The 23,177-nt window shown below is 45.7% G+C and overlaps 1 protein-coding gene across 1 annotated transcript; it reads right to left on the bottom strand.

Annotated features, from left to right (window-relative positions):
* Window positions 1-19,197: 19,197 nt before the first annotated feature.
* On the bottom strand, window positions 19,198-21,792 carry LOC146189118 (uncharacterized). The gene is made up of 3 exons (XM_084605181.1): window positions 21,781-21,792; window positions 20,653-21,118; window positions 19,198-19,466 (listed from the first exon to the last, which is right to left on the bottom strand). Exons 1-2 carry the CDS (start codon window positions 21,790-21,792, stop codon window positions 20,702-20,704), a joined length of 429 nt encoding a protein of 142 aa, XP_084461307.1. The 3' UTR covers window positions 19,198-19,466; window positions 20,653-20,701.
* Between the last annotated feature and the right edge of the window lie 1,385 nt (window positions 21,793-23,177).

Below are 23,177 nucleotides of genomic sequence, written 5' to 3'. Positions count from 1 at the left end.
GAAGACAAGTGTGACAGAAGCCATGGCGAAATGCGCTAAAAACACAGCACACCAAAGAAGGACACCTAGCACAGGACGAGTGCAAACTATCAAATAATTTTTCAGGGTCTATACCCCTAATTATGGTAAATATGGAACTCAATTTTTCAACATTTCCAATATTTTTATACCATGGTAGCTTTTTGGCACTGACTTGAGAAATGAGCTGGAAAGGAATGTATTGTAGCAGTGAACAAAGCCAGAGCGACATATCTCTTAGAGGAATTTTACAGCTTTAGGATAATCATAATTTATTTTCTTAGCCGCGAAGTATAAACGAAAACACACTGCAAAATTAGGTACACTCCATTTGTTTGCAGGTCATACGCGGCAAATTCGCCATTTCAAATTGCGATCGTCATGTCAAGTTGACGAAAGTTTGTAGTCTTGTGCATGACTTCGTCTAACATCCCTGCCGTAGCAGCCACTTTCCCATGAAAGTGAAATGCTAGGCGCCCGTGTGCTGCGCGATGTCACAGACCATTAAAGAATCCCCTGTGGAAGAAATTTCTTGGGGGCGTCACTTATAAGGTTCATAAAGTTTAACCCTTAAAGCAAATCAAACCAGTTTATAAAGACAAGAATGAAAAATTTACATATCTTGATTGCGTAAATAAAAAAATCAATTCGTGGGTGACTTTTTCTCGCCGGAATTATGGACGTTCATAGGGAGTCATCCGTGTTAATTCAAACACTGTTCCAGCACTTGATGCGTGGGGCCAAGGCTTATTGCCTTCAGTATACCTCGGCTGTCATTGATTTAATACACAGGAACGCAATTTCCGAATGAAAACCCAATATAGGCTGATGCTATGTATCGGCGTATTGAGCAATTAAACAGAAACAAATACAAAAAAAAATTAAAAGTGAAAACCAAAACATCGTCCATGCGTGCAAAACGCTATCACATTATATCCTTAACGGTGGAGCTTAAGTGTACCCTTAATTTTTGCCTACTCTTTATGATCAATTTTTTTAAGAGGTTCCTCCTCGCGCAGGAATGGTGTGTGTCGGTCGCGAATAGGAGGACATTCAAGGTGGGCTGAAGTTTCAATTTACTATATAGACTGAACACAGAATGCTTCATTCATTTCGCAAAGTGTATTTGACAATATATGGATAGTTTACAGACAGGATATGGATTGTATGCTAGTGTACGTGTTATGCAACACGGGCGCTGGTACACTGTCATCCGACATACTATACGTCCTGTGAGTTGAAAACGCACAATAGCACGCATACGGAAGCCTGAGCGCAACCAAGCTAACACACCCAAGCAACAGGATTCGCCACGCCTCACCGGCCAAACGATCTCGAAAAAAAAAAAAGTGAAAACGATCGCACCCCTGAACCAGGAAGGGACCGGTGAAACAAGAGCAACAACAGAGGCTCGCGGAAACGATATCCAGCATCTCTATGAAAGGGAGATCCCCAAGGGTAGGTGCATTGAAAAGAGAATTAGCGGAACAATGGTCCGCGCGTGACGGAACAATTTTTTTGTGCAGTCAGCCCTCCGCCCAGGTTACAGGGACTGCGCAACCGAGAAAAACCTTACTGGCGCGCACATGAGCGACGTTTTAGAGGCGTCGGATAAGCGTCGTGCCGCTTTCTTCGGCGAGGAAGCGAGCTGCGCTGCATGCCAGCATCAATTGCATCTGGGTTAAACGTTTTATTTGACGCCATAGCTAGCTGGGGCACTTACTTACTCCCTCCACACTTACTCCCTCCACACTTACTCCCTCCACGTCTGCAGCCCCCGCTTCGAAAGCCGAGAAGCGAATTCTGTAATGATTTGTGGAGCCGCGGAGAAAGGATATGTTGATACATCATGCGCAATGCATGTCGCTACTCGACGATACAATAGAACAAATACTGAGACTTTGTGCCACGTCAAGACGCCTGCCTTCGGCTGGCATGCACTGCAGATCCATTGTAGCACATGGAACAATGACAAAATGAATTACGTTGTTTACATTATTGCACAACATCTAGGCAGTCGGAAAGTTCGGTCGAAAGAGCTAGCGATCTACTTAGGCATATAAGGGCAGTGTGAAATCCACAGCGGCGCACTTCGAATACCTTGCCTTCACTCGCTCGCAGATTCCGTGCGCTGCTGTTTCGGAGCGGACTCGCAGCGCCAGCTGTCGTGATAACCTGCGTGAAGTGGAGGATATTGCTCGCCTTGCACTATGCACTCAAAAGTTGGACGCGTGCCTGAAAAGCGAGCTCATTTTTTTGCCGGCCGTGTGCACTAATCTCACGACTGTTACTCGACCGGCGCCAAAAATATGTCAAGCTGCGCAATTTATATTCACAGCTTAGACAGGAAACCGCGCTCGAATATGAAATTCCAGGCAGGCGTGCGAATTTCACGTGACAAAAGACCCCGTACGAAAAAGGATAGGCTCGATATGATATGCATCCAAAGGGAGCCCACAGCCATTGACTCCAAAGACACCATAGAATTTGTTGGTTGGTTGGTTGGTTGGTTTGTGGGGTTTAACGTCCCAAAGCAACTCAGGCTATGAGAGACGCCGTAGTGGAGGACTCCGGAAATTTCGACCACCTGGGGTTCTTTAACGTGCACTGACATCGCACAGCACACGGACGCCTTGCTTTTCGCCTCCACCGAAAAGCTGCCGCCGAGGCCGGGATTCGATCCCGCGTCCTTGGGAACAGTAGTCGAGCGTCGTAACCACTGCGCCACCCCGGCGGGGTACCATAGAATTTGTGTGCGTGTGTGTGTGTGTGTGTGTGTGTGTGTGTGTGTGTGTGTGTGTGTGTGTGTGTGTGTGTGTGTGTGTGTGTGTGTGTGTGTGTGTGTGTGTGTGTGTGTGTGTGTGTGTGTGTGTGTGTGTGTGTGTGTGTGTGTGTGTGTGTGTGTGTGTGTGTGTGTGTGTGTGTGTGTGTGTGTGTGTGTGTGTGTGTGTGTGTGTGTGTGTGTGTGTGTGTGTGTGTGTGTGTGTGTGTGTGTGTGTGTGTGTGTGTGTGTGTGTGTGTGTGTGTGTGTGTGTGTTAATATATCAGAAACAATATTTTAATCTTGGAGATAATAAATCAAAAGGCAGAGGAACAACCACATTCTGCTTGTATGATCCGAGATGCTCATCAGCTAGCTTTCATGACATGGTCCATAGGGTCACGAAGAGTCGGACACGACTGAACGCCTGAACTGAACTGAGCTTTCATGTAACATAAATATTTGAGAATGTCGTTTGAACAGCCATCGCCTTCGCTCAGTCTGTAGAGCTACGGGTGTGAAATTCGGAGGTCGTTGGTTCGGATACCTCGGTATTCATGCGGTTGTTTGAGTATTGCCATTATTTAAATGCAGCAGTAAGTACGTTGCGCTTTGGTATGGTATGTAACAAATATCTGAGAATAGATTGAACTAACAGCGTGGTTAGGCATGGTATGGTATGGTATGGTATGGTATGGTATGGTATGGTATGGTATGGTATGGTATGGTATGGTATGGTATGGTATATGACAGGATAAGATATGGTAAGGTATGGTATGGTGTGGTGCGGCATGATATGGCGTGGTATGATATGGCATATGGCATGGCGTGGTATATGGTATGGTGTGGTATGGCATATCATGGCGCGGTATGGTATGGTATGGTATGGTATAGTATGGTATGGTATGGTATGGTATGGTATGGTATGGTATAGTATGGTATGGTATGGTATGGTATGGTATGGTATGGTATGGTATGGTATGGTATGGTATATTGTGGTATGGCATAGCGTGGCATGGTATGGTATGATGTAGCTTTACATGGTACTTAAAGTGGTTTGATATGTTACCGTACGGTATGGCGTGGTATAGACTGATTATGCATACTTGACATCATATGCCAACGTACGGCATAGTGATAGGAGCATACTATTGCGTTCTAAATGCAATCACACCTTGCCGCCTATCGTCATAAAAAAAAATTATTTATAATTGGTTTATAGCGCTTAACGTCCCAGAGGGCTCCGGAAATTCCCACCACATAGGGCTCTTTAACGTTCAACACTTTATGAGACAGCGCATTAGCATAGACTACCAGGCTGCACATAACACAGCAGCCAGTTTCAACAAAGCAATGCGGCCGAATGTTACAGTGAAACAGTGTGCACCTTTTGCTTTTGCCCGCTCCCGGATGTTGTCGGATTTAAGCTTTGGAGCAGATTATCAGTGTTATTACAGTATGATGCGGTACGGGATGGTAAAGTACGGTAAGGCGTCTGACAAGGGTTGGTTTTGTGCGGGGTTTCCAGCCCGTATCGTTGAGCAAGCCGCATTGAGTGAATTGCATTCTTCGTCGACTAGGATAAAAAAAAAAGAAAATAAATAAAAATCAACGAAACCGTCTTGTTCCCAAGCCGCGCTCACTTATTCTTCGTGGAAAAGAAAAGCGGCGTGCGCTCCCTTCTGCTTTAGGAATAAGTGGTCGCAACTTTAGGGTAATACAGCGAAGGCTGTACATGCATACATTCATGTGAACCAAGAGCCGCTGGAACCAAGGAAGCCATAGCGGATTTTTTGTAAGGGTCAATTTTAAATAACAATAAAATCGTGGAGATTATTCATTATAAAGTAGAAAAACAACCGCACACCGCCGATGAAATCCGAACCCACGGGTTCTGAATTTGCGGCCGGTGATGTACCTACTGAGCCATGGCCATGGCAGTTCATATTCTACTTTCATGGGTATTTATATTTGTATGTAAAATATCCTTGAGATTGCTCGCCAGGGCTTTCCTCGTCTATAGCGGCTGAAACGGAACATCCTGTCTTACCACGAGTGTCACGTGGAACGTGATTGGTGCCGTCTAGTTTTCTTCTTGTTTCTAATCAATTATCTGCATGGTTACATCGTTATATCGCATTGATCGACACCAAAAAATCCCCCTTTAATTTTTCTGGTTTCAGTGGATTCCGTTTGTGTGGATTAGTATTGTATTTTATGGCATGGTATATGTCCAAGTTTAACGTTGAGCTCAACGCGAGACATGCAAGAATTCTAGTAGAGCTTTCCGAACTAATTGCAGCCATCTGTGATTAATTCATTTCCTCTGACATCTCACAACACACTGGGGTGTTCGCATTTCTTCTTTCTCGAAATGGGGTCACTGAGGTCCAACTTTTATACAGCGACCTCGAGCTCTGCGAGGCACGTTGCAGGCACTTAGTCACCACGCGGCAAGGAGAGAAATAATCTGATATCTACTCCTGTGGTCTGACACTATCTATACTTTATCTTCTATACCCTAGGCGTGGCGGCCGCTTTCCGATGGAGGTGAAAAGCAAGGCGTCCGTATTCTGAGCGATGCCAGTGCAGTTAAAGAGCCCCAGGTGGTCGAAATTTCTACATAATCCTTCACTACGGTGCCTCTCATAACCCGACTCGCTTCGGCACATTAAACCTCATTAACTAAACTAAACCATCCACTAGCGTAATGGCATGGCCTGCTCCTTTTATTGCAGAAAAAGTTGGGATCCCTGCACCGCCGCGTTTCCAGCCTCATTTTCAATGCATACAAACATCTCATCGCCAGGTATTCGGCTTTCTCCTAAATTCGAAGCTATAACAAGTTTATATCCACGTACCCAACCAATCTAAAGCCAGCACCAGTATGTGCCTGTCAGTATTTATTTCCTGTAGAACAATGAGGGTAATGCTCACAGAAGTACTTGTCAAGGTCAACAAGCTTAACTATTCATTTTTCTTCAATGAACAAATGGAAGTTAGTAACATCGCGTAATGCAATGATCGCCATTCTCAGCATGGAACAGCAGTTTACGAAAGCAATGTCACATTGGATGTGGTAAGTTAATACGTCTACACAGGGCAGGCAGTTTCTGCTGATCCGGACCATAAGAGTGAAATAAGAAATGGGGCGGCGTCCTTTCGGCACATGCTATAATATAGTTAATGGAAGTTTATCAAAGTATGTCAAAACAAAAGTATATATTACAACTTTATTTTAGCGGTGTTCACCTATGCTGTAGGTACAAGGAGACTAACGAAAAGGGATGAACTAAAACTGGGACAAGAGAGCTAGTGGATAGGTGTAATGTTAAGGTACAGGAAGATAGCGGAGTGATTGAGGGAACAAACCGAGCGGATGGCATTCTAGTTAAAATAGTGAGGAAGAAATGGAATGAGCAGGACATGTAATGTGAAGGCAAGAACAATTAGCTGCTCAAGGAATGGCGGACTCAAAACGAGGGCAAGCGTTGCAGAAAGCGTTGAGATTCAGGTTGGCAGATTAGAAAGTTTTCTTCGATAAGGCTGGTACATGAGAGAAGTTCGTGGACGGATTAAGTGGAAGGCTTCAGGAGTGAACGTAGTTAGTCTAGCAATGACGGCGATTTATTTATTTATTTATTTATTTATTTATTTATTTATTTATTTATTTATTTATTTATTTATTTATTTATTTATTTATTTATTTATTTATTTATTTATTTATTTATTTATTTATTTATTTATTTATTTATTTATTTATTCATACTGTCAGCATGAGTGAAGACAGGAGTTGCAGGATATGTACAATAACAATATTACATACATTAAGAAAAAGAAACGATAAAACTATGCACTTCATTGGTACCTGCATGCACAAAACGCACCGCTTAACAAGAACCCCGTACAGCCTTAATTATCATAGAACAAGCAGCAAATCATAATTCAATAAGTACATGTGATAACTTTTCTTGGTTACCCGGATAAATTACACAGCACACCAGGAAATCATCATACGTCAAAGCATTTTCAAACGCTGTAAGTTCTGTAAGAATGACAATATCATTTGGCAGCTTGTTCCACTCGTCTATTCGTATGATGTCATTCTGCCTGCAAAAAACTTCCATCTTTATCAGTTGTATATCGATGAAAAACTCATCTCCTAATTTTATTTAGATGGTTTAATTGTCATTCCGTGCGAGAGAAATAGTTCACTCAATGATCTCAATGGGTATCACGTTGGTTGTCGTCACAACGCTGGCATTTCAATATATAAGACATCTTCTTTCACTCATTCTCGCATCCTATACCCAAGGATTAGGATGGTTTCACTAGAGGTTCTGCATACGTTTCAAACGACATTTTAGAGCTGTCTCAACAACGGTCCGCAAGCAGATGTATTCTTTCCCGTGCAAATAACTTCCGCGACTGCATATGTCCTTTCGTGAAATTCTTGATGCTATTTATTCAATAAGAGTCTACGTTTTGCATTTGTTTCAAAGTAGCCATTCTGTTCTTAAGTGACTTTTAAACCCGAGGACAAAATATGTAGAACGCCAAAATATTAATTTTGCTCCGCAATTACACCAATATAATATTCTCCTGTCCCGTGGCAATTGAGGTCCCACACTTTTCACTCCATTCTTTCCTAACGTGGCGGTTTTGGCTAGCCTTGTACCCGCTGACGGACCAGTTGGCCATGGTAGCTCTGGCTCAGGACATTCTCGACGCTTGGTACTGAGCCTCGTTAAAGTTTTCTTCCTCTTCCTCCTTAGCGTCTAGCTCTGGATTACTAGCGGTGTTTTCTCCACAAAGAAATAAGGCCGCATACGGTTTTGCCCTATCAGCCGAATCTGCGTTATAGTGACTGCCCCTGATGCAATTAGGGCAGCTAATTGCTTGAACTAGATCTCCTCAGAGAATAAAAAATTAAGGGCACGTAAGGTGGTGATGAATTTGCAGTTGACCGAACAACTGCTTTTAAAGCACTGTTTCCGGACCCTTGTTTAACTTTCTGCCTCCGTCAAGCAAACCTCAGCTTTCGAACGATGCTGGCCGCTCTAAAGAAGGGATATTTGCATATTTACCACTTCATAATCATTCATACTAAAATCGGTTAAGAAACCGATACTTAAATGTCGAATTAGCTCCTGACACTCACCAATAACAGCGACCAGAGAGTAACGACGGCACTTATTGATTATTTTTCATTCCGAAGGTTCCAACCAGCCTTTGAAAATTAGATACGAGCTGAACGAAGGGTGGGGGAGGGGGAGGAGGGGGTGGGGGTGCTGTTGTCTGGATACATTGTGCTCAATTTCGAGGCGCAAACGGGACCAGAGTCAGTTCGAAAACAAGGACAGGCCTGTCGGGCTGACTATTCACGGTTACTTAAACCCCGTGCTCACATACCCGGTGGTTAACGAGCAGCACGACTGGCACGCACAATTCGACTTGCGAACCTGTACACGAGTTAAGCCCTTCGAACCAATGTTTCGCGCATTTCGCGCATGCGTGCTCGGGTGTGCGTCGGCGGCGTTCAGATGGGGAGTTCGAGGAGAAAGCGCGCGATAGCCCATCTATCTTCGCCAGGGCGACAACTAGCATCGCGTTTAAGTTGTGCACTGGCTATGTAAAAAAAAACGCTCCCGCCTCGCGCTGTTGGTGAATTCCGGTCGCTGCGCGTCGGCTAAGGGTTACGCCTTAGAGAAACACCGACAAATGGAGTAGCAGTACTTTCACTGCATGTGCAATGTTTCGCTGCTCAGGTTATTCGTGTTAGAATTATTCAGGCCTATTCGAAGAAACGATTGAGTATGTTTGTTCAGAGAGCCGCGGTATCAATCCAAATGTCAATATCCTCGACGCTGACATAACGGTGGTCGTATGGATTCACTGCCGGTAAGCACTATTGATATTTCGTATTGCGGACTTGAAAAACAACGAAATCGCTACTTTAAAAAGTCAAAATTAAAGTCTGCGCTTTTCAAGGGTTAATAAGTGGTAAAATCATAAGAGCAAAAATAATTTAAGCCAAGTGCCACTGGTCACCACCTAGGTTTCAAAAAAAGGCGCTCGTAGCACCAATCCTTTCATTGTTACTCGTTGATGGCTGCTGCTGATTATTGTTTCTTTTACTTACTCGGAAGGAGTCCCACTCTGTGCCACAACGATTTGTTACTTTGTTGAGGGGCTGATTTGTTTTTTAAAGCAGATGTTAATTGTCCTGAGCTAAGTGAAAAGTTTGTGTGTGTGTGTGTGTGTGTGTGTGTGTGTGTGTGTGTGTGTGTGTGTGTGTGTGTGTGTGTGTGTGTGTGTGTGTGTGTGTGTGTGTGTGTGTGTGTGTGTGTGTGTGTGTGTGTGTGTGTGTGTGTGTGTGTGTGTGTGTGTGTGTGTGTGTGTGTGTGTGTGTGTGTGTGTGTGTGTGTGTGTGTGTGTGTGTGTGTGTGTGTGTGTGTGTGTGTGTGTGTGTGTGTGTGTGTGTGTGTGTGTGTGTGTGTGTGTGTGTGTGTGTGTGTGTGTGTGTGTGTGTGTGTGTGTGTGTGTGTGTGTGTGTGTGTGTGTGTGTGTGTGTGTGTGTGTGTGTGTGTGTACGTACGTGCGTGCGTGCGTGCGTGCGTGCTTTGGGGCACAGTAGGAGAATGGGGAGGGAAGGAATTTAGAACGGCGCTGCAGTTGAAAAGGTGATGATCAATGTGATGAGCGCTCGGAAGCCACTAAGAGCTTCGACAAAACTAAATTAAGGCCTACGTGAGGCTAAATGTATGATTTTTTTATGCTTCTGAGCAACTCAAACAGGTGAGAGCAGAGCTGAATAATTTGTAAGTAAATATCAGCCAGAATGTACAACTCTCTCGGCATTCATTACTGCTGCGTAATATTACCACAAATATAACTATTACTGGTTGACAAAGTACAGTTGGTTTTAACTGCTTCTTACAGGCTTGGAATTCGCTATAGGAGAAATGTGGATTGTGTTTTCAACCAGAGCTCGCGGCGGTGTGCGAACAGGCTGCGATGCGATGCCCAGGGCCATGATGTTTGGCACCTCCCGAGAAGCCTCCAGTTACATTTCTCTCATTACATGAAAGAAGGCCCTGTACTGACCTGTCACGTAATCGCTGTTCGTTCTACTTGATTTCGTTTTGGGGCTAACGACCAGTCGGGCGAAAATCACCGGTAAAATCAGCTGTGCAGCACGGACCATGAGTTATTCCTTCCTAAGTAATGGCTCCAAGGTGAGAACGTTCTGCTGTATGTTTCGGATGAGTTCGCGTTGAGAATAATGCCGCCATCAGCAGAGCAACGGTCGGGTGGCTAACGGTTTCAGCAAGCGCGTAAGGCAGCGACGCCATCTATGTGCTGTGAGTGGTAACTACAAGCGCGGTAGGAATGACCTTGTCGGCACTCACTGAGAAATGTCCGTCTGCCTCCAGCATGCAGTTTTCAACAAAAGGAGCTGAACTAGTTTTATTTTAAACAAGAAGCCCCTGTGTTTCAAATTGTACATTAACAACATTTGCTTTATTGCGCAGGCTCCCGCCGTTTCTGTTTTTTTTTTTTCTGAACTAGTTTTATTTTAATCAAGAAGCCCCTGTGTTTCAAAGTGTATCATAACAACCTTTGCTTTATTGCGCAGGCTGCCATCTTTTTTGTTCATTTTTTTTTTTTGCAAACGGTGTAATACGAGAGGAAAAAGTAAAGAATTGGAGGCTCGCTCTCTAATTATCCATTACGCGTTCTTAATTGCAGTTTTACGACATATAGCAGCTCTTGATGATGCATTCCTGCTTCCTCATATGGTAAGAGTACATTTTGCTTTAAAAGAAAAGTCGCAATCCGACCTTTCTTGGACATCACCAACTAACGCCATGTGTAGGCGGCTTTGTAGTGAGCATTGGTGTTTTTCCTTCTAAATGTGGGATTTGCGCAATGTGCACTTGGTGCTGCGCAGACATTGCCTGTTTTTCGCCCTAGCTGGAAAGTATAAGTCTTGAAATAGTTCCTGCGTTGACAGAGCCCAACAACAACACACAGCCAATTCGTAGAACCAGCCATTCCAAACTCCCATGATAATGTTGTATATCTAGGGTCATATGACACGTGGTGGCAGCGAGTTGGCAACTGAAAACCAACTAGAAATATTCCGGGCTTGGTTTAGAGGCGAAAGCCTTTGCAGGCTCATGGTGACGTTTGTGGATGTCCGCTGGATGTGTCCCCCGGGAGTGTCTGCAAATAGAAATCTGTCTCCGCCGGGCATCGAACCTAACCTCCATCCCTTTGATTCCCAGCCGGACGCGCTAGCCACTCCTCCACGCCAGGCTCGTGAGAAACTGATCACAATTATCCTAGTCTGCCGTGAGGATGATATTAACGGTGAGAATGACGATTCAGTTAATGATAATGATGACATTAGAGATGATAATGACTTTGCATTTAGTGATAATGATCGTAGTAGCAATAACAATGACGGTATATTTAGTTGATAATAATGATAGTAGCTGTACTCACCTATGGGGCTGAAACGTGGAGGCTAACCATGATATTTCTACTTAAGTTGAGGACAACCCAGAGGGCTATGGAACGAAACATGGTAGGGCTAAGAGATTGGAAGCGTGCAGAGTGGGTCAGAGAAATAACTCAAGTTACCGACATTATAGTGGAAATTAAGAAAAAAAAAAGGACATGGGCAGGACATGTAGGGCGAAGAGAGGATAACCGATGGTCGCTTAGGGTAGCAAACTGGATTCCAAGGGAAGGAAAGCGTACCAGGGGGCGGCAGAAAGTTAGGTGGGCGGATGAGATTAAGAAGTTCGCAGGGGTCAAGTGGATGCAGCTAGCACAGAACCGGGTTAAGTGGAGAAATATGGGAGAGGCCTTCGCCCTGCAGTGGGTATAGTCAGGCTGGTGGTGATGATGATGATGAATGATAGTAGCGATAGGGATTATGATTATGATAGTAGAGATAACAATGACGATGCACTTAGTGAAAACAGTCCCGTAAACTGGTTTTCGCCATATCTGCTCCAAAGCAGAATTAAGTGCGGTCTTGTAATTTGTTTCACTTAGCGGACAAGTGTAATAAAATACAATAAATACTATGCGTCCGTTCACTTCTGTGAATTAAACGCGCACTGCGCGTCCAGTGGCTCGAAGTGGACAGACATCCTCGACGTCCGGCGTGCTGTCGGCGGCCAGCCGAGGCTAATCGAACGGCTCGGAGCCTGATTGGGATCGGCGGTGCCGGACGCACCCATGAAAAGCGAGCCGTGGCGAGGACGGCCAAGCACCGCGTGCCAGGGCGGAAGGCTGCCGCACGACCGACGCCTAGACTGGCGCCAAGGCCGCCATAATCGAACGAGAACGGCTGTTCTGACCAGCGTGCTCACAGCCCTCCCTCACCCCCGCCCTCTTTTCGAGACCTACTACTAGTCAGGTGCGCCGAACGCTACGAATCTGCTTTGTCTTTAACTCGGACGCCTTCCGCTCGGGAAAGGCAAATCACGGGAGCGACACCAAGAGATCCTTGTCTATAAGGAGACGTTAGCCCGACTTCATTTCTCACGGTGAAAGCCAGTGCCAGAGAGCAGTGTTCGCATTTCTTTTTGTCTTTGTTTCTACAGTGTCTACGAGGCATTCATCTGTCGTACAGTCTGCGAAGGTCAGGTATCACGTGTCTGACGGCCGTGCGCCGTATGATATGGGAGAACAAATCCGCATTGATCGGAGAACAACACAGTGCGGGACGCTTTACGCATGGAATCGAATATGATTAAGGATTCTTGGGCAGGGCAGGTAGTTCATAGGAGGGCAACAGCTGCTCAAAAGGGCTGGCGCTCAATGCCTTAGAACAGCAGAGCAAGCACGCGACAGAACAGTGACAAATGGAGGTTACTAAAAGAAGGCTAACCGAAAGTGGACAAAGTAAAATAAGTGTTCACAAAGTTGTTTTCTTAACCCCCTAACCCCCCCCCCCCCCCCCCCTCTTCTCTCCCTCAAATAGAAAATTACATCTCATGCATAGCAGCCTTGGCTGGCATGCACCGGGGTGGAGCAGTGGTTACGGCGCTCGACTACTGTTCCCAAGGACGCGGGATCGAATCCCGGCCTCGGCGGCAGCTTTTCGATGGAGGTGAAAAGCAAGGCGCCCGTGTGCTGTGCGATATCAGCGCACGTTAAAGAACCCCAGGTGGACGAAATTGTCCGGAGACCTCCTCTACGGCGTCTCTCATAGCCTGAGTCGCTTTGGGACGTTAAACCCCACAAACCAAACCAAACCCTATTCGTGTATTTCTTTCCGCCGCGCGCGGCTGCATGTATATCGATTTTTTTTAGGCGATCCCAGTTTTCGGTGCTTGCATTTAGACTAATAGCTCTGCCACCATACGTCATAACTGAATCTGCCCATGTGCATAAGCTGTTCAAAGAAAATGTGTAACAGGTAGGCGTGAGCCATTATTGTCTTCGGGCAGTGGAATTCCGAAAGACGTGAACTCCGTGGTATCTTGTTGATCGTGGCGCTTGGGCTGTCATGAACTCCACAATGGTCTAATGAGATGTGTAAGTGGGATTATCGATAATCCATGATCCTTTCGTGGTTCGTCGAATAGACAACCAATGAGGCACATATATCGGTTTCACTATGCGTCCAATTATACAGGGCAAGAAAACCGATAGCACTTCGGTAACAAAACTGCACAGACCTCACGTTTATTGATTTTTATAGCGCCGGAGAAACACCACAAGGAGAAAGATACAAAAGGACAGAAGCGCAACTTCCAACTTTATTGAGCAATAAAGGAACCCAGGCACTCTTTTATAATCTCTGGTCTGCATTAATGTGCGGTAACCACCAAACTAAATCAGAAAACAAAAAAAATAACGTTTGGTGGTTATCGCACATTCATGCAGACCAGAGATTGTAAAAGAGTGTCTAGGTTCCTTTTCTCTGCTTATTAAAGTAGGAAGTTGGGCTTCTGTCCTTTTGGGTTTTTCTTCCTGTGGTGCTTCTTCAGCGCTTTAAGAATCAAGATCATGTGCCAACACCCGTCAAAAAGTCCTGCTCCTCACGTTTATTGCTTCCTCTTGCTACATGGGGCCGTTTTGCTGGCGCTGACAGATTAATAACTGGCAACGGCAGATAGACCCGCTACGTAAAGATTGAAATATTGACCACACCTGGCGTACTTTCATTATTAGTTACTGTCAGCGGATGCAGTTAGTCTTCATTTGTAACCCTCAAAGTGGGACAATGGAACTCACACGATGGTCTCCTATAACAACTAGTCAAGTAGTCAACACACTGCAATCGTCCGATAACAGGTAAACTTCATAACAGAGATTTATACATGGTCTAAAGACACTGATCTTCAATCACCTCAATCTCATCACACAAGACTTCCTTCTCCATAGGTTTTTCGCTTTGCCAGCCGCTCGGATATCTCGAAATGCAGGTTTGCTGTGGGCGGCGTGTAATGCAAGCACCTCGAAAACCGCGCCTGTACACAGGCACTTAAATACATTTGTTGTTCGCTTGTTCCTCGCAGGTATAGCGCTTTATTGTGCAACTTATATGAACGTCGCAGGAAAAGCAGGTTTCCAAACGAACCACCGTTTTCTTCCAATGCAATCTTCCTTTAACTTACACAACTCCGAAATGTTCCTACTTGCGTCTACGCATCTCTTCTCAAAAAACGAAAGGTAAGCACGCATCAAAATGCCGAATGCAAATGCTTCGGAAATGCCAACCCACCGGTTGCCCACAGAGGTCGTTGTTGGTCCTAACAAAAAATAAATAAATGAAAAAACGGGAATGGAGGCCACCCCGTTTAGACGATGATGCTGTTATATTCCATCGATCATCCAGTTCTGGAGATAATTATCATAAAAACAACAGCCCATTCCCACACTAGAGGACCAAACATGTAAGTCAGACAGCTTCCAGGGGGAAATAAAGAAGATTAAATGCAGAGTAATTAAAATTAGCCCATCAAGTTGAGCAACAGTTGAGGATAGGGGTCGGTCTTATTTCTACTGGTGGTCTTCATTGTTATAGAGGCGATCGTGGCCGTGTGGAAAACTCGGCGAGTCTTGCTTGCCGGGCTTGCTAAACCTCAGCCCCAAGTAGGTGCACAAGCCAAATGACTTGTTTATGCATTAAAACGCTTGCGAAGTGAACTGGTTGAGAGAGCACGACTTATTGTCTTGCCTCCCACGCTCCCTCCCGAGGTCATTGGTGACCCTCATCAGACCTCCGTCCTGAAAGGATGCGCTCGCGGTCAGCTCCTGGGCATGCCAGAACTTGAACAGCGAAACCTGAATCAAAGTAACCTGAAAAAGCGTGCCAGTGACACGGTGACGCACATATGAGACAGGAGGTCAGCTACGTCATGGCTAAGTTCCATAAACACTCTCGTTATAGTGTAGGCTGCCGTTTCCGCAGTGCATTCCTGTGCGCTCTATTGACCGCATCGTGCGTACATACAGTGAGAGCTGATTAATTACTTCGGAGAACGGCAACCCACGATTGCAATCGGTCGCTCTCTCAAACACCGGCAAGGGCGTGACGTGTGTCCCGCGCAGCGGATAAGGCGGCGAGGGTTAACCGATCCTCTCGACAAGGCCGAAGCTTGCGGTGAGCTGCTAGCAAGACCCTGAGGCGCGCTCCTGGCACGTGCTCTTACCCCACACTGCCCCCCCCCCCCTACTGTTCCTCATTTCTAAGAAATGGGTCGTGTGACGAGCCAGACGACAGGAGGTCTGCGGTTGCTCTGGATTGCCGCCCTCCCTTCGAGGGGAACGTTACGACGATGGAAATTAGCGGTAGATAAACACGGAAGGAAGTATTGGCAAATGTGTCAGGCGACGCGACCGTTGATGACGCGCTCCAAAGCACAGAGAAGCTGCGGCGTATCATGTCTCCAAGACCTGGCGTCCGCCAGGTCTTGGAGACATGACACCTCGTTAGTACTATATGATGAATTTAGATATCCTCTAGAGCTTGATTCCTGGCATAATACACCATTGACGTAGTGGACCTGCCGAAGCGTTAGTGCTGGCGTTTGACGAGTTAAAGTCTACCTTCCGCGCAAACTCAGCGGCAGGTCTGCGGACAGGTGGGCGTGTGCAGTTGGCACTCGTCAAACCGTCCTGCTTCTACGTCCTTGCGTCTGCGCTACGCTAGACATTTGTTATTACAGAAAGGTTTTAGCCAGCTAGATAGTCGTGCAGAAGCTATCTGTCTTTGTAGATCGCCTGTGCTGCCACTGCGCACCTCGCATTGCGCACGAGCTGTGGAGACGTGTTAGCAATGCGAAGAAGTGCATTGTAATTGCGCTCAAATGTGCTAAAATTCCCTATAAAAATTTTGTTAATGCTGCGGAGATACACTAGCCACAATTTATATGATGGACCAGTGAGGTGCACACTACACATATCATGCAGTACAGCAACCAGATGCTTGGCTAGTGCTATAGACGCCCACAGCCGCGCTAAAACTCTGATACGCTAAAAGTCTATGGTGTCAGGATGCTACCTTCTTTCATTATCTGCGAACTATAGCATCATATGTTGTGTTCTATATATCCAAACACATTTCAGCACCCAATAAATGTAGTTCCTTGCAGAAAAGATAAGATTATGTATGAGCTTGAGTAATGAGGCAATTTAAGACGCAATTAGGTAGTCTAGCAGATTTAAGTTATCCAGCGAATTCGCCAGTTAACGTTCACCTGCAGAACCGCTGAACATCACATGGCGTGGTACAATTTTGGCGACAGGTAATGCTACTAAATATATTAGAAGCTGGAACGAAGTCAGAATTCCTGATTAGTAGCCTCATTAGAGGCAGCAATATCGAGATAACATGCGTCGCCTAACGCATACGTCCTGGTTTTGTTAACCATACAAAAGAGAGAGAAACAGAAGAAAGGAAAGGCAGGGAGGTTAACTGGGCGATGTCCAGTAGATTTAGCTGGGCATCGCCTAGGGAGCAATGTGCAACAACTCCTCAACCTCGTTGATTTCGTTCCAAACACAAAGAAAAAAAATGAGAATAGAAAAAAAATCAATCAAGGAGGAAGAAATAATGGCAGATAAAAGGAAAGGAACAGGTGTAAACAGAGACAAATAGAAAAATGGGAAATAAAAGCGGAAGAAAAAAAAGATCGATAGATGGGTGGAAAGAAGGAACGGAAAATATAAGGAAGGAAAACGGACGCAAGAAAAAAGGAAAGAAATAAAAAAGGAATAAAGAAAGAAGGATAACGAGGAACAAAGAGAAAGGAATAATTAATGTGAGTAAAGGAAACTTGTTGCATTTGAGTCGGCGTGCAGCGATCGCACTTCACCCTACTAATGGCGGAACAAGAAATTTTCCGAGCGCAAAACACTAGCAGTAGCTTCGCTCCTAGGTGTTTCAATATAATGTGTAGACGTTGTTTCACCCTTACCAGCCCAAAAAACGTAAGGAGCTCGCTTATATTTCGCGCTCTGAAACAATGTCCATTTTGCCACCAAACGAGCGAAATCAACGCGGAGAAGCCAGGTGAAAAATTAGGAAAGTTACCTGCCCTCTAAAGCTTGCTTTAGGATTAGGCGTCAGGCCTCCGTAAAAGCGCAGACGTGATGAGTCACTAAAATTAAATGAAATTGCATAATAAATATTCCTAGGCATTAATTTGCTCCCCGTTTCTAGTAGCTGTGCGTGGTTAAGCTCATTTTTAAGCGCATCCATGCAGGGCAGGATTTTGTCCATGCACAGTCCTGCCAGAGCATGAAAATTTCAAGTTTGTTTCTTTTTCCTCATTTTACCAACACTAAATACACCAAAATCTGGAAATGCTGGTCGAATTCTGCTTGGGTATAGTTCCAACATTCTTCACGAAAAAGTATCCGTACATGTCAAACTGCCAATGCGATTACAGTCTGTTTGCACACCGAGGTTTCTTTCCCGAACTAAAAACATCACACTGCACTCACGAAGGCAGCACAATAGGAAATCATGCTTTGACTGCATGTACGAAAACCCCTGCGCAAGGTACCTTCTTCCCAAATAACTCAAGATTTAAATCCTGGAAATCGATCTAAGCGACCTACGCTTGCCCGACACCTTGTTGCCGCCTGACTAAACTAAGTATAGAGAGTTGCATTGTTAATCAAACATTAGGCTTCCTAACAGTCTAACATGCTTGTGTAGCCATTCGCTCGAAAGCGTTTCTTTTTTAATTCTAAACAGACAGAAAATCTTAGTGTCCTTTAAGCGCGCCTAATTTGGGTGTGCAAGAACTTCATTTTTCGAAGTCAGTAGAGTAGTTCTACGGCAAAAATGCTGCAAAAAAAAAATAATAAAATAAAAACAGAGAGAAAAAGTGTCGTTCTGGTAGATTCGCGCTTTGAACGGCAGTTTTGTTATCATTCTGATCTCGAGTTACGGCATCAAGAATTGAATCTAAGTCAGTCCACTCGGGAAGAAAGGTACAGCCTTTGTCAAAAATGTAAAGCCCAGGGGGTCTGCTTCTGAGCAGCTTCATGTGGCTAGTAATGCATGTCCAGTGTTCCGAAGCTCTTGATGGTAAGAAGCGTTTTTGTCCCACCCTTTCCATTTGAAAAGACTTCCACTAACGCTAAATCAGCGCCGCTGCATGGTTCAAAAGCAGACCCCTCGGTCTCTACACTTTTGATAAAGGCTGTACCTTCCCTGTTTGTTCAAGTGTTTCCGTCCGACAAGCTAGGTATTCCGCTTATGCAGCTTGTGCAAATAAATGTTGCCATTTCAATCATATCGAGATTATATAGTTTTACTTCCTTCATCTATGGGGCTGAAACGTGGAAGCTAACCAAGAGAGTTCTGCTTAAGTTGAGGACAACCCAGAGGGCTATGGAACGAAAAATGGTAGGGGTAACATTAAGAGATAGAAAGCGTGCAGAGTTGGTAAGAGAAATAACTCAAGTTACCGACATTCTAGTGGAAATTAAGAAGAAGAAATGGGCATGGGCAGGACATGTAGTGCGAAGAGAGGATAACCGATGGTCGCTGAGGGTAACAAACTGGATTCCAAGGGAAGGAAAGCGTAGCAGGGGGCGGCAGAAAGTTAGGTGGGCGGATGAGATTAAGAAGTTCGCAGGGGTCAAGTGGATGCAGCTAGCACAGAACCGGGTTAAGTGGAGAAATATGGGAGAGGCCTTCGCCCTGCAGTGGGTATAATCAGGCTGATGATGATGATGATGACTTCCTTCATCTACATGACCTTCATGCGCAAAGCGCAGCCCACAAATAATCTTCGTTTCTGAAGAGCGTCTGTAAACAAGGCTCACCTTGCACAGAACATTCGATTTTTTTTCCTTAAAGAACATTTCGCAGATGACCCTCGTAATACCGGCGAGGAAAGAGTATAAACAAAGCAAACAAAACTGCTGAGAATTGAAAATAAATATCCGTAGTTTTATTCTTCCGTAAGTCCACACTTTCATAGTTTCAGAAGACGGGACAACGCTGAAGAACCAGTGTAGCCTAATCACTCCAGTTGTGGAAAAAAAAAAAAAAAAACGACGCTCTCTCCTACACTTTGTACAAGCTGCGTCGCCGCGCACTCGGGACATTTTGTACATCCTGGCGCCGTCCTCGTTTAGTGGAACGTCCGCTAGGCTCCGCGATGTGACCAGTCCTGGCTGAGGAAACAGTCCGAACCTGCGTGGTAAATGAGAGCATTTCATGATGTCTGATTGTCCTCTTACTATAACAGCAATTAGGCTTTGTCAGCGCTTCCTACGATGGCTGTTCGCCTCGTAACCTTTATACAACGCCATCTTGGTTTTGAAATCGTCAATCCTAAACCAGGAGCCGCCAGGACCGATCGTTGCGTTCGTGTACTTTCCTTACGTAGTACTGGGCTTAACTCGTTTTTTGTCTTAGTCTTCGCTTTTCATCTCCTGGCTTCATTTAGCATTTGCATTTCCTTTTTCTTTTTTGATTCGAAGAGTAGACGCTTTGAAAGTCCTGCCCTACATGCAATTGTGCCCGCGCATTTTCTGGCTTGCTTTTTGTGTTGACCTTCCGCGCCTATCTTGTTTGTGGTGAAACACTTCGTATCGCCTTCTGATCTTTAGAGCCCAGGTCTTATGCTCCCATTCGGTGGATAAGCATCGTTGTCATTGTTACCGGTGTAACCGAGAGAAAGAGAGAAAGAGTCACGAGCAAAAGACAATTTCTCTTGTAGTGAGAAATTTACTTTGGTTGGTGAGAAAAATCAAGAGTGCGTTGCAACTACACCTAAACATCTCTGCATTTTTTTGCCCCTATATATTGCAAAAACGCTTAAAATATCCACGCTCAACTTTCGTAATACGGAGTACCGTAATCGTCCTGACAATACTTTTACGCCCAAATGATTTTCTTGTCGTGCTTCATACCACCTTATTTCTCTGTAGCAAAAGCCAGCAAAATGTAACGGTGACTTCCTTCGTTTCAGAACGCAACAATAACCATAACGAAACAGCCATGACTGGTTTCTCAAATAGTGCTCCTCAACAGCGATGTACTAATGAACTAACCAACAGCACAAAATTTTCCCCCTGTTAATATTTGATGCACGGGTAAGTAGACAGTGGTTATGGAAGTTCAACACGAAATTACTTTTTTATAAAAAAAAAAGAAGCTAATGTTTCCAGCTGGATTTAATGCAAAGGTAAGTTGTCGCTGCTACATCTACAGGACATCATAAGCATTTACAGTGGTGTTAAGCAATATGCAACTCCACGATAGCGTGTTGCCGTCCAAGCTTAATCAATTTTGTGGATCAAGTAGTGGCCATTTTGACAGGGCGCGTCAAGCTCCAGTTGCGATCAGTGGAAGTGGCAAACAGTGAAACACTTACTGATGTACTGGTGTCTTGAGGCGGGAACACAGGTGCTCACAGTGCGCGCTTAGTGGTAGCCGTAGCCATGACCATAGCCGTGACCGTAGCCATGACCGTAGCCGTGGCCGTAGGCGACAGCGACGGGGGCAGCGGCAACGAGGCCGTAGCCATGTCCGTAACCGTGACCGTAACCATGACCGTAGCCGCCATGGCCGTATCCGTGGCCGTATCCGCGGGCAGAGAGGGTCACACCGTGGTTGATGTGGCTGCCGTAGGAAGAGGTCTTGTAGTTGGCGACCTTCACGACGGCGGGAGCGACAGCGTAGCCGTGTCCATAGCCGTGGCCGTAGCCTCCGTAGCCTCCGTGGCCGTAGCCGCCGTAGCCATAGCCGCCGTAGCCGCCGTGGCCGTAGCCGTGGCCGTAGCCGAAACCGAGGAAGCCAGCGTTAGCGGCAGCAACAAAACCCAAAAGGGCAACGGCGAACTGCAAAGGAAACAGAAAGTGCACGTATGACAAGCTCTTCGCCAAGTGTGCGGAAATAATGTCGAACATCTTCGCGTCGGCCGCAAGAGTCAATGAACAATACGCATCTAGGTCAAAATTTATAATTTCCCGCATTATATTCAGTGAGAAACTCAATACGACATGAAGTCCCAAGTTGCCACCAGGTACTATTATGTAACCAGGATGTAAGAAAGCAGAACCAACTGGGGTTGCCCTCAACCGGCCAGATCGCCTAAAGACTATATAGAAACTAATGTTTCATCATCATCAGCAGCAGCTGATTATACCCACTGCAGGGCAAAGGCCTCTCCTATATTTCTCCAAGTAACCCGGTTCTGTGCTAGCTGCATCCACTTGACCCCTGCGAACTTCATAACCTCATCCGCCCACCGAACTTTCTGCTGCCCCCTGCTACGCTTTCCTTCCCTTGGAATCCAGTTTGTTACCCTAAGCGACCATCGGTTATCCTCTCCTCGCACTACATGTCCTGCCCATGCCCATTTCTTCTTAACTTCCAATGTCTAACTAATGTTTATGTCTGCTTAAGTATGATGAGGTATTCCTGCTTCTTCTTGCTATGAAATGAGGACGGCTGAGAGGCTCGCTCTACGGACCACAGGAAGCTGGAAAACCGCACTTACGAGAGCGTTCATGGTGGAACTGGAGGTTTTTCTTGTCTCGCTGCGGAAACAAAGGTAAACTGTGACTCCCTCTCGGCTCGGGCGCCTTCTTATATAGGGGCCCAGGTTTCTGCCCAATCGCGAGCAAGACAGTGGTGATCTAACAAACAAACAAAAATACAAAGAAAGGTTCGAAAATAATGGACAAGGCGTGGTGTGGGTCTCGTGGCGTTGTATCGGCCAGTCATCAAGCTTTCAATCCCAATGACAGGCCGCTTGTTTTCGGCGCAGGCAAAACTCGATCCTATGCCTTTTACTTCTGTTTTGCTTTGTCGCTTATTGTACGGTGGGCTAATTGGTCCGCGCCACCATGCCTTTGTGTCTACTGGTCACACTCCACACGGATAGGGCGAGAACGAAAAAAATTTGGCCCCACAAGAGATTTGCGTCCAGCTGTGTGCCTGTCGGTGGAAGAAAGGGGTGTTGGTGGTAGTGGTGGTGGTGTTAAGGAACAAGTGCTCCAAGGCATTCTGACAAACGCACAGACGGCAAAGGAACGCGCACGCTTGAGGGCCCATATTTTGCGCGGGCGCAGGCCAAATAACGCGGGGAAACCTTGGGCGTGCCCCAATCTCCGCGGGCTATGACAGGCGCCCGAACGCTGTTTTCTGATCTCGCGAGAACGCCCGCCGGACGAAGCTCGAGGTGACCGGGGAAACAACGGCTCGTTCGTTTGACGCCCCAGATTACTGATGGTCAAGAAGCACTGAAATGATGGCTGAAACTTCGGCGCTTTGAGTCGCGGTGACGGAGGACCTTGGCCTACCATGGTTCGGCAAAGAGAATCCGCCCTTGTACATGGCATTAAGTGTTTACCATCCGCAGCATTGTTCTATTGTTCGGGTTCGGTGAACAGTTCGTTCCCCTGCCGTTTAATTGGAGGAAGGCATTGAAAAGCCCAGCTTGAGGACTGAGATGAAAGAGGAATAGTTTAACTCTTGCAAGCGATGAGCTGAATGCCCTATATGCAAGGCTCACTTGTTGAAAATAAAAGTGATATGCATCGCTCTCAGACGTTCCAGGCTAAAGTAAAGCTCTTCCTCTCTCAGGGAAGCGACGCAGCAATAAAGCCATCCTAGGGACGTCTACGTTTGTAATGAGCTAGCCAGGATTGTTTCTATTAGCATAATATCAAGGCCGAATCCAACAGCGAAGCTATGTCAAAGCTATGTCAGCGCAAGCTCAATTTATAAAGTCAGACTTAGCGTGGTACAGTTGTGACGGTGGTTACATGTTCGATCCCCATTACGAAACGAATCACCAAGATAATTCAACGATCAAGTCTGGAAAGGTTTTTCAGCATTCGCCAAATGCTTTCACTTCAGGCGGGTTTCATCAGCATTTGATACACAACTCTC

Source organism: Amblyomma maculatum, chromosome 5 (assembly GCF_055883805.1).
Source record: "Amblyomma maculatum isolate TAMU_Amacu chromosome 5, ASM5588380v1, whole genome shotgun sequence".
NCBI lineage: Eukaryota > Metazoa > Arthropoda > Arachnida > Ixodida > Ixodidae > Amblyomma > Amblyomma maculatum.
This window is presented reverse-complemented; position numbering and strand designations above follow the sequence as displayed.